This window comes from Mixophyes fleayi, chromosome 1 (assembly GCF_038048845.1).
Source record: "Mixophyes fleayi isolate aMixFle1 chromosome 1, aMixFle1.hap1, whole genome shotgun sequence".
Taxonomy (NCBI): domain Eukaryota; kingdom Metazoa; phylum Chordata; class Amphibia; order Anura; family Limnodynastidae; genus Mixophyes; species Mixophyes fleayi.
Window position 1 is genome coordinate 365430011 of NC_134402.1, and position 13007 is coordinate 365443017.

At 46.1% G+C, this 13007-nt stretch overlaps 1 protein-coding gene across 4 annotated transcripts in view; it reads left to right on the forward strand.

Annotated features, from left to right (window-relative positions):
• SUSD2 (sushi domain containing 2) overlaps window positions 1-13007 on the forward strand; it is a 181700-nt gene that overhangs the window by 46452 nt on the left and 122241 nt on the right. For 3 of the 4 annotated variants that reach the window (XM_075178545.1, XM_075178544.1, XM_075178547.1), the window contains 2 exons: window positions 3741-3908; window positions 11655-11829. In XM_075178545.1, coding sequence (XP_075034646.1) covers window positions 3741-3908; window positions 11655-11829 — 343 coding nt within the window. Of the gene's footprint in view, window positions 1-3740; window positions 3909-5520; window positions 5600-11654; window positions 11830-13007 lie in introns of those variants that run through there. The other variant, XM_075178548.1, reaches the window with a different exon arrangement.

Below are 13007 nucleotides of genomic sequence, written 5' to 3' on the forward strand. Positions count from 1 at the left end.
GGATTTAGGAAAATCTATATATATATATATATATATATATATATATATATATATATATATATATATATATAAGAAGTTTGTTTGTTTGTTTGCTGGTGAACATCTTCGACTCCCCTGCACCTACTAGGATGAAACCAACGCGACGTGGTCCCGGTGGATATTGGCCAGATTTTAGGGGGGTGAGGGTCCCGGTCGGACCTATCGTTGGTGTATGCTGGGCAGAAATTTGACCCAGGAATCCTGTTCTCAGCCTTCCACTGGATGCTTTTGGTTTGTTTGTCTGTTCGGTTATGCATTCGGACACCCCTACACCGATTGGAAGGACACCAATGCAAAGTGGTCCAGTTTGATCCCAGACAGATTTTAGGGGAGTTAGGGTCCAGGTTGGACCTCCCGTTGGTGTATGCTGGGCAGGACATTGACCCAGGGAACCTATTCAGAGTCTTCCACTGGATGGATTTGGCCAAAAACTTGGATACCAGAAGATATACTAGGGGTTTGAAGTCCTTGTCAGACCTCCTGTTGGTGTACGCTGGGCAGAACTTTAACCCATGGATCCTGTTCTGGTCCTTCCAATGAATGTATTTGGTTTATTTGTCTGTCCGGTTATGCATTCAGACACCCCTGCACCAATTGGGATTAAACCAACGCAAGCTAGTCCAGTTGGAACCTGGCCAGGTTTTAGGGGGGCTAGGGTCCCGGATCGGACCTCCCGTTGGTGTACGCTGGCCAGAGTCCTGGTTGGACCTGACACTAGTGTAGGCTGAGCAGAACTTTGACCCAGGGAGTCTGTTCTGAGTCTTCCACTGCATGGATTTGGACAAAAATTTCACAAACTGGTAACACTGTATCCCAGAAAACATACTAGCAGGTTAAGGTCCCGGTTGGAGCTCCCATTGGTGTATGCTGGCCAGAATTTTGACCCAGGGAGCTTTTCTGGGTCTTCCACTAGTTACATTTGGATGGCATTTTATATATAAAGTTCATTGGTCTGTTTGTTTAATTGCCTGTTTGTCCAGGTATTCATTTGGACACCCTTGCACCAATTGGGATGAAACTAACCCGAACTGGTCCAGTTAGGTCCTGGCCAGGTTTTAGGGGGGCTAGGGTCCCGGATCGGAACTCCCATTGGTGTACGCTGGCCAGAACTTTGACCCAGAGAGCTTGTTTTGAGCATTCAACTGGATGGATTTAGACAAAAGCTTTACAGGCTGATAACATTGGATTCCAGAACACACACTAGGGGGCTGAGGTCCCAGTTGGACCTCATGGTGGTATACACTGGCCAGAACTTTGACCTGGGGAGCCTATTCTGGGCCTTCCACTGGATGGATTTGGATGATATTTAATATAAAAATATCATCCAAATCCATTCAGCCACCTCATGAGTGAGTTGGAAGTGCTGCTAAGCTGCTAATTATTTTTAAAATGTTGACAGTTACATCCAAATCATTGATAATTTAATAGATTTAAACCTGGGCAACGCCAGGTACTTCAGCTAGTATAAATAGATTCTTTTTTACATTAAATACAAAAATCAAGATGCTTTTAAAATGTACAGTACATATAAAGTCTTTGTATTGTCTTACTTGTATAAACTGTGTTATCTGTGGCACACATACAGGTAGTCTTTAAAACAAAGACTATGCTGTGTCAGCAATCACTATCAGTCAGCACTTACACCTGCCCTATAGCTGCACCTAAGGACATTTACGAGAAACATAGAACTTGAATCGTGTGTTGGAATGCTCTTGTCATGCCCATTCTGTACATTGCTACGCTACTCCGCCCTTCCCTCTTCAAGCCAGTCGTGTCATTTGCGTTTGAACATGAATTGCATGCAATTGCGTGCATTGGCGTAAACTCAGTTTCTGAGCATGTGCCGAGCTGTTTCACACAGGATACTCTATGCAAATGGTCGTACATCTGAACATGAGTCAGGCCCACTAGGCAATCTCTTATCTGGCATCCCCATATCCACAAAGTTCTGAAAACAAAAAAAGAAGGAGTAAATAATTTCTGCTTTTCATAATAACTATGGGTAGCCCTCAGTGTTCCCGCTAAACCATACTTGCCAACTGCCCCGGAAGAGCTGGAATTTCTCCCGCATCCCGAAATTCCCTTGTTAAAATGACGCGATTCACAGGGAATCGCATCATTTTAGCCCCGCCCCCAGCAAAAAATTGGCACTTTACTTGTGGGGGCGTCGCCAAAACGACGCTATTCAAGGCGCCCGGCCCCCTCCCGTCCTCTAGCCGCTCCCCTCTCCCGTACGTCGCCTACTGGAAGTAGGCAAGTATGCGCTAAACTGAGCAATCTGGAAAGAAAAGAGTTAAAAGGTAACTAATGAGGGCTACACCTGGAAGGTTTGCATTCACAATCTGCAGGATGTTTCCTAGTAAAGATACAGTGGTAGCCCTGATAAACAATTTATGGAGAGGAAACCTAGAGACAGTGTGGTAAAGATACAGGAAACTTTAAAATGTAATTAATTATATTTTTATCAAATAATGTCAAAAACTCATTCATAAAAATGAATTTCCAACTTGCAAACATCCATGCAGATGCCCATTTGTCTTTTATGAGTATGGATCTAAGAAAACACTGACTTATAATAAACTGTATTGTATGTCAGCTGCACACAGTTATTATTATATTTACTTTTAACATTTACTTATATAGCACCAGCATATTCTGTAGCAGACGTAGTACTAAAAAGATACTGGGTATTAACAGATAGACAAAGAGGAAGATGGCCCTGCTCCAAGCTTAATGTCTATAGGACTGGTACATGAGGTTAACTTCCACACATTGCATATCTAGTCAGAGTGCAAAGGTAAAAAGTGCTAATTAGACTACATGATCCAGTCTCACAGCAATCTTAGTCTGTGGGTCAGAGGCTTGCTTGACTATAGAAACACATAAAAGTTTTGTGTGAACTATGTAGAGTGACGATAATCATTTAAAACAGCCTAGCGAGGTTAAAAGGCAGGTTGAGGAATTTGATAAGCTGGTCTGAAGAGGTGAGTTTTCCCGCTTTGAAGGTTTAGAGCCTAGAGAAAAGTCTTGTTGAGTGAGGGAGAGAATTCCACAGAATGGGTGCGGCTAAAAGAAAGTCCTGTAACCAGGAAAGTAGTAGGTAATGATTGTGGAAGAGATATGCATGAGGTTAAGTGCCACATATAGCATATTAGTCCATCCAGATTACAGGGGTATAAAGTGCTTTTTTTGGGCTAAGTGATCCAGTCACACAGATTGTTGGTCTGAGGATCAGATGGTTGTTAGAGTATAGAAAAAGAGCACATATACTTTTTGTATGAATCGGAGTAGAGAGATGGTAATCAGGTAGAGTAGCCTAGGGACGTTATGCAATGTTTTGCATTCCAAATAAAAAAATACTATAAAGTACAGAAAAACCTTAAGGTAACATTTAATATGCATTGCAATCAGTATATAGTATGTTATTTCTAATCATAAACACCTTCTGCCAATCAATAGTGATGTCATCACTATGCAAAGACAAAGGTAAAAGTGCAAGTAACAGGATTACATATACAGTACATACTCACCAATGATCTATCTGAAGTAGAAGTAAATTACCTGCAAATTAGAAGAACATAGTGTACATATCACATCACTAAATTATTTTAATAAAAGGTTTAGAAAACAGTAGAACTATCTTATAAGACACTTTATTACATACAGACATCAATGTTTCTGTTTATATTATTTGATTCCAGTTCATCACAGCAAAGCATCAGTGAATGAAAAGAGTGTGTTGATTGACTCCATAAAATGGCAGTATTATGGAACTGCTGAGTATAATGGAACTCTCACAATGACCTGGGACCCAAGCATTCTCATTACTGAACAAGTCCATATAGAGGTCTGGGGCTACAATGAAACAGGTGAGATCAGAAAACAACACATTAAACTCTAATGTAATATATGGTTGGTATGTGGGATCAACTCGTTGAGCTCATTTATTCAAAGTGTGTGTTCTTCTTGTTTTTCACTGAAAACACAGATAAATAATAATTTGCATATTTATATTTTGAATGATTCGTTTTTTTCCTTTTATGGTCCCTTTCAGTTTGGACAGGTGAGAGTATAGGACTCAATTTAAAAAAAACTTTATTTTACCAATTTATCAAGTGAAAAAATCATTTGTGGCTTCTATTAAATATTTTGTCAACTCAGACCGAGGCTTATTTATCAAAAACCGTTAAAGCAGTTTGTGACATGTCTATGCTGTCATTGTTGCAAAACACTACCTTATTATTATTTTTTTTTATAACAGCTTGAAGTGATTATTGACAACATATTTTGAGAAGCAAAAGTCAGTCAATGGCCATCAATATCAGAGATTTAAGCTATTAATCAGGCTAGTAAGAGTTGGCTAACATTAACCCTTATATCGTCTTATAAGGCTAGGACCACAAAACTGTGCTTCATTAATAACTGAACAGTGTTGTAAAAAAAAATATTAAAATAAATAAATCTGCACCATCCAAAACTTAAAGGAACTTCACAGTTGGAGGAAAGATTTAAGGGGGGCGGGGGCGCTGGCGCCGTGATCATGTGATTATGCAAATACTCACATGATCACAGCGCCGGCGTCCCTCTTCCCTCCTCTCTGCTCCATTTGCACTGAATGTCGGACAAGACGACGTTATGCCCGACATTCAGTGAGGAGCGGCGCAGAGAGGAGTCCTCAAAAAGAAGACAGAAGAGAGAGGAGGAAAGAGATGAAAGCAGCCAATACAAAGGTAAGTAAAAGAGTCGAGGAAAGCAAAGCAGAAAGGCACAGTGTGATGAAGAAGACAGGGGGGGGGGAGTCACTGGGTGATGAAGAAGGGGGGAGAAAAGCACAGTGTGATGAAGGAGAAGGGGGAGCAGCATTGCACAGAGTGATGAAGTTGAAGGGGAGAGCAGCATGGCACAGAGTGATGAAGGGGGGGGAGCATTTCAGAGTGTGAAGGGGGAGCAAAGGCAGCATGGCACAGTGTGATGAGGGGGGTCAGGTGAAGGGGAAAAGCAGCATGGAGGATGCAGTGTTATCATAAGGGGGCACAGTAATGTGTGTGTGATGGCACAGGAGGCTTTTGGCAATGTAGTGCGTGTGAGGTAGGTGGAGGCTAATTAATGGGTGCTATTTTGTTTGTGGGGCGATGGAGGGGCAATGCAATAGTAGGGACTATTAATTTAAGATGGGATGGTTTCGGTGCTATTGAATGTTGGGGTGAGTTTGAGGAGAATGAGGTCTCTTTATTAAATGTGACTAGGAATTATTTAATGGCAGTGATGGTTGCGGGAAATAGGTAAAATTTCTGAAATGTAAATGCTATTAATTTATTCTTGGGCTGTTTGGAGGGAGGGAAATAGGTTATTTATTAAATGTGAATACTATTATTTTAATGTTGGTGGTGGAGGAAGGCCTAATTATTAAACGTGGGTGCTATTGATTTAACGCTGGGCCTGGTTGAAATTTTCTAAATGTAGCCATTTTTTTCCAAATAGGGCCCCCAACATTCCAGGACCCAGACAAAACCCAACTAAAGAAACCAGCAACAACAGGTGATGAACGTGACAAGAACAGGTAGGAGAGAGCAGGAGAGTCTGTGAAATGTTGTGATTCTAGTGGGACAATCCCAATTTTTGGTGAGTGTTCTGCCCAATGTAAGGTGCAGGCCAAGACTGTGAACTTTTTCTGTACACACTGCATTCTTTATATACTACTCTGTGGTGCTAGATGTCCAGAAAGTCAGGCATGCTGAGACATATGTCACACTCTGCAGCTCGCTCTGCACCCTTGTGGCAATGGTGTACACAACAATGCAGGTTTTTTTCTGTAGGAGGGTGGCCTAGTGCTTTTCAAGTGCTAGGCATGCCTCAATGATGCATAGCCACGCCCCTAACACCCATTTAAATTTTGCACGGTGGCACAATTATTTTTTACCATCCTCAACTATAAGGTAGGGGGGCCCATGAAGTTGTTGTAACGGGCCCTGAATTCCTCTTGGCACACCTGAATATGCCTCCATGCCACTCAGATATCCACACAGACCTCTCAACATCTCGCAGAAGAAAAACCCAACAATTATGAAAAGCGCAAATCCAAGTAATTCATACCACGAAAAATCTTCATAGAACATTTTATTAGAATCATATTAATTAAAGCCACATATTTCACAAAACATATATAATATGTAATAAAATAAATTTATATATATATATAGATATATATATATACACACACACACACACACACACACACACACACACATACGTATAATTAAAAAGTCCAATAAAATTGCAATTCATAAGGACTCAGCTTAAGTTTTTCTAATAGTCTGTTTTCTTACTCTACTTGCAGGGGAATATTTTCACATATGTGCTTTAGATTTGAGGGCTCCAATCAATAGTAAACACATAGTCAGCTGGAGAAGAAGTATAGAGCAGTAATGTAAATATTGATAACCAATCTTAAGCCTCCATTTTATTATAAGGAACGTATCAACTGCTGGTACCTTTTGTTAAAGAGTCATGGAAGAAATTAAAGGTGGGACCTAGCAGGCTGTGTTGGTGGTTTAACTATACATCGGCTACAGCTAGCCACCAATCATTTCACCACCCTTAGACCGGTTATCTTGGGGTCCTTGTAATCACATGCAATAGGCTTTGTATCCAGTTGGAGAATCGAATAGACAAAGTTTGCAGTTTGTAGATGTTTACATACTTCCTCCAAACGATACTGAGGACAAATCTTACATTGGTCCTTAAGTTTGTAATTAATAACAAAGCTGAGGCGTGTTTCCACATAGAGCGTGGTTTGGTCAGAAATTCCCTGCACATCTCCCCTCACACCTCTGCACATCCCCTCACACCTCTGCACATCTCCCCTCACACTTCTGCACATTTCTCCTCACACTTCTGCACATCTCCCCTCACACTTCTGCACATCTCCCCTCACACCTCTGCACATCCCCTCACACCTCTGCACATCTCCCCTCACACCTCTGCACATCTCCCCTCACACCTCTGCACATATCTCCTCTCACCTCTGCACATCTCTCCACACACCTCTGCACATCTCCCCTCACACTTCTGCACATGTCCACACACACCTCTGCACATCTCTCCACACACACCTCTGCACATCTCTCCACACACACCTCTGCACATCTCTCCACACACACCTCTGCACATCTCCACACACACCTCTGCACATCTCTCCACACACCTCTGCACATCTCCCCTGACCCCTCTGCACATCCCCCACACACGTCTGCACATCTCTCCTCACACCTTTGCACATCTCCCCTCACACCTCTGCACATCTCCCCTCACACCTCTGCACATCTCCCCTCACACCTCTGCACATCTCCCCTCACACCTCTGAACATCCCCCACACACCTCTGCACATCCCCCACACACCTCTGCACATCTCCCCTCACCCCTCTGCACATCTCCCCTCATCTCTCTGCACATCTCCCCTCACCCCTCTGCATATCCCCCCTCACACCTCTGCACATCTCTCCTCACACCTCTGCACATCTCTCCTCACACCTCTGCACATCTCTCCACACACACCTCTGCACATCTCCACACACACCTCTGCACATCTCTCCACACACCTCTGCACATCTCCCCTGACCCCTCTGCACATCCCCCACACACGTCTGCACATCTCCCCTCACACCTTTGCACATCTCCCCTTACACCTCTGCACATCTCCCCTCACACCTCTGCACATCTCCCCTCACACCTCTGCACATCCCCCACACACCTCTGCACATCCCCCACACACCTCTGCACATCTCCCCTCACCCCTCTGCACATCTCCCCTCATCTCTCTGCACATCTCCCCTCACCCCTCTGCATATCCCCCCTCACACCTCTGCACATCTCTCCTCACACCTCTGCACATCTCTCCTCACACCTCTGCACATCTCTCCTCACACCTCTGCACATCTCTCCTCACACCTCTGCACATCCCCCTCACACGTCTGCACATCTCCCCTCACACCTCTGCACATCTCCCCTCACACCTCTGCACATCTCCCCACACACACCTCTGCACATCTCCCCACACACACCTCTGCCCATCTCCCCACACACACCTCTGCACATCTCCCCTCACACCTCTGCACATCTCCCCTCACACCTCTGCACGTCTCCTTCACACCTCTGCACATCTCCCCTCACCCCTCTGCACATCTCCCCACACACACACCTCTGCACATCTCCCCACACACACCTCTGCACATCTCTCCACACACCTCTGTACATCTCTCCACACACCTTTGCACATCTCCCCTCACACCTCTGCACATCTCCCCTCACACCTCTGCACATCTCTCCACACACCTCTGTACATCCCCCACACACGTCTGCACATCTCCCCACACACACCTCTGCACATCTGCCCACACACACCTCTGCACATCTCTCCACACACCTCTGTACATCTCTCCACACACCTCTGCACATCTCCCCTCACACCTCTGCACATCTCCCCTCATCTCTCTGCACATCTCCCCTCACCCCTCTGCATATCCCCCCTCACACCTCTGCACATCTCTCCTCACACCTCTGCACATCTCTCCTCACACCTCTGCACATCTCTCCACACACACCTCTGCACATCTCCACACACACCTCTGCACATCTCTCCACACACACCTCTGCACATCTCCCCACACACACCTCTGCACATCTCCCCTCACACCTCTGCACATCTCCCCTCACACCTCTGCACGTCTCCTTCACACCTCTGCACATCTCCCCTCACCCCTCTGCACATCTCCCCACACACACACCTCTGCACATCTCCCCACACACACCTCTGCACATCTCTCCACACACCTCTGTACATCTCTCCACACACCTTTGCACATCTCCCCTCACACCTCTGCACATCTCCCCTCACACCTCTGCACGTCCCCTTCACACCTCTGCACATCTCCCCTGAACCCTCTGCACATTTCCCCTCACCCCTCTGCACATCCCCCACACACGTCTGCACATCTCCCCACACACACCTCTGCACATCTGCCCACACACACCTCTGCACATCTCTCCACACACCTCTGTACATCTCTCCACACACCTCTGCACATCTCCCCTCACACCTCTGGACATCTCCCCTCACACCTCTGCATGTCCCCTTCACACCTCTGCACATCTCCCCTCACCCCTCTGCACATCTTCCCTGACCCCTCTGCACATTTCCCCTCACCCCTCTGCACATCCCCCACACATGTCTGCACATCTCTCCACACACCTTTGCACATCTCCCCTCACACCTTTGCACATCTCCCCTCACACCTCTGCACATCTCCCCTCACACCTCTGCACATCTCCCCTCACACCTCTGCACATCCCCCACACACCTCTGCACATCCCCCACACCCCTCTGCACATCTCCCCTCATCTCTCTGCACATCTCCCCTCACCCCTCTGCATATCCCCCCTCACACCTCTGCACATCTCTCCTCACACCTCTGCACATCTCTCCACACACACCTCTGCACATCTCTCCACACACACCTCTGCACATCTCCACACACACCTCTGCACATCTCTCCACACACCTCTGCACATCTCCCCTGACCCCTCTGCACATCCCCCACACACGTCTGCACATCTCCCCTCACACCTTTGCACATCTCCCCTCACACCTCTGCACATCTCCCCTCACACCTCTGCACATCTCCCTTCACACCTCTGCACATCCCCCACACACCTCTGCACATCCCCCACACACCTCTGCACATCTCCCCTCACCCCTCTGCACATCTCCCCTCACCCCTCTGCACATCTCCCCTCATCTCTCTGCACATCTCCCCTCACCCCTCTGCATATCCCCCCTCACACCTCTGCACATCTCTCCTCACACCTCTGCACATCTCTCCTCACACCTCTGCACATCTCTCCTCACACCTCTGCACATCCCCCTCACACCTCTGCACATCTCTCCTCACACCTCTGCACATCTCTCCTCACACCTCTGCACATCTCTCCTCACACCTCTGCACATCCCCCTCACACGTCTGCACATCTCCCCTCACACCTCTGCACATCTCCCCTCACACCTCTGCACATCTTCCCACACACACCTCTGCACATCTCCCCACACACACCTCTGCACATCTCCCCACACACACCTCTGCACATCTCCCCACACACACCTCTGCACATCTCCCCACACACACCTCTGCACATCTCCCCTCACACCTCTGCACATCTCCCCTCACACCTCTGCACGTCCCCTTCACACCTCTGCACATCTCCCCTGAACCCTCTGCACATTTCCCCTCACCCCTCTGCACATCCCCCACACACGTCTGCACATCTCCCCACACACACCTCTGCACATCTGCCCACACACACCTCTGCACATCTCTCCACACACCTCTGTACATCTCTCCACACACCTCTGCACATCTCCCCTGACCCCTCTGCACATCCCCCACACACGTCTGCACATCTCCCCTCACACCTTTGCACATCTCCCCTCACACCTCTGCACATCTCCCCTCACACCTCTGCACATCTCCCCACACACACCTCTGCACATCTCCCCACACACACCTCTGCACATCTCCCCACACACACCTCTGCCCATCTCCCCACACACACCTCTGCACATCTCCCCTCACACCTCTGCACATCTCCCCTCACACACCTCTGCACATCTCTCCAGTCTCCATACACCTCTGCACATCTCCCCTCACACCTCTGCACATCTCTCCACACACCTCTGCACATCTCACCTCACACCTCTGCACATCTCTTCTCACACCTCTGCACATCCCCCCTCACACCTCTGCACATCCCCCCTCACACCTCTGCACATCTCCCCACACACACCTCTGCACATCTCTCCACACACACCTCTGCACATCTCTCCACACACCTCTGCACATCTCTCCTCACACCTCTGCACATCTCTTCTCACACCTCTGCACATCCCCCCTCACACCTCTGCACATCCCCCCTCACACCTCTGCACATCTCCCCACACACACCTCTGCACATCTCCCCACACACACCTCTGCACATCTCCCCACACACACCTCTGCACATCTCACCCAGAGCCATAATTTTAAATTGTAGTGCCTGGGACGAGAAACAAAAATGCCACCCCCTAGCCCTCAATTTTAACCAAATGAACTTTAGATATTCATAAACTGTGCCCCCTTCAACCTTGTGCCCTGGGTGATTGCTCCTGTCGCACAGCCCTAGTAATGGCCCTGATCTCCCTTCACACCTTTGCACAGCTTCCCTCATGCTTTTGTATAGCAGCCAATCAGATTCTATCTATCATGTATCCAGTACATTCTAGAAATTGATAGCTAGAATCTCATAGATTACTATGGGACACACTTGCACTTTTCCTTTTTTTTTTTTTAAATCCAGTATTTTTATTGGAATTTTACAAACATACCAAACAACAAGCACTTTTCCTTTTTAGAAGGTTTGACAAATCTACCCATCATGACTAGAAATAACTTATGTGAGGAAGAAATAAAAAAAGGAGAAAAATGTTAACAAATAAAACAACTAATGAGTCTTTTTGTGAAAGATAGATCAGTTTATTGATAACTCAGCCCTGCTGTTATGTGTCCTCTTTGCTCTGTTCATCCAGGGGTTCCATACAGTGAATCATGGCAGGCTCATTGGACCTATCTGTACACACTAAATGCGACTCACCCCAACAGTGGCAACTTCACCTTCACTCCAGTTCCTGCTCCATCGCCATATGATCAATGGGAAGTAGGAATGTTAAGGATCACTGCTAGTAACCGGAAGGACGGAGAGAGGTACAGTACAGGGTGTAAACATAGTTATCATTTTAGCTGCAGAACAAAACTATTTTTACTTATTTCCAGAGCTTTAATTATCCAACATATGACTACCTTTCTATCATCCCAATTTTTACATGACTGTTCCAAGTCTCAGACCCTGAATTTTGCATGACCTGTTGTATGGCCTATTACAGTGTGTAGAAATATTTATCATTTTTGCTACAGAATGGAATAATTTTTACTGTATAGTAAACATATTTTATAACTAAATGTGTTTTAAAAATAAATAAATAAAACAATATATTTATATTATGGTTTTGTTTAACAAATCTCTCTCTGTGTTTATTTTTCTATTTTGGTCACTTATGTCTAGTGCTCTAATTATCCAACATATCAGTATTGAATCCTTGTCTCTAAACAACATAAATGTCCAATAATAAAATGAAATTAAAGTGCACGTCTCAACATGAAATAATTGTTCTTAATTCTGTATTATGTAAAAAAAAAAGGCTATGTATTATGCTTGTTTTTTTTTTACAAAAACCATATTGTTTAAGTTATGTTTAAGTGTTAAGGATTTAAGTTTTCGCATGCCATTTCCGGCCTGTGCCAGCAGGCCGCCGAAAGGGAGGGGGCGGGTACTAATTACCCGGGCCTGGGCATGCCAAGGGGCCCAACCTGGGCCCTCACTGCCAACTTTTTTTGGGTTTTTTTTTCAACCTTATTTTTTTTTATTTAATTTTTCTTTTTGAGGGTGGGGGGTTGGGGAGGAGGTTTAGGGGGGCGGGGGCACCAGCGCCGCAATCATGTGATTATACAAATACTCACATGATCACAGCGCCGACGTCCCTCTTCCCTCCTCCCTGCTCCATTTGCACTGAATGTCGGGTGTGACGTGATGAGGTCACGCCCAACATTCAGTGTGGTCGGCGCAGAGATGAGTCCTCAAAAAGAAGACAAGAGAGAGGAGAAGAAAAAAGATGAAAGAAGCCAATACAAAGGTAAGTAAAAGAGATGAGGAAAGCAAAGCAGAAAGGCTCAGTGTGATGAAGAAGAAGGGGGGGGGAGAAAAAGGGACAGTGTGATGAAGAAGAGGGGGGGGGGGAAAGGGACAGTGTGATGAAGAGGAGGGGGAGAAAAAGGGACAGTGTGATGAAGAGGAGGGGGAGAAAAAGGGACAGTGTGATGAAGAG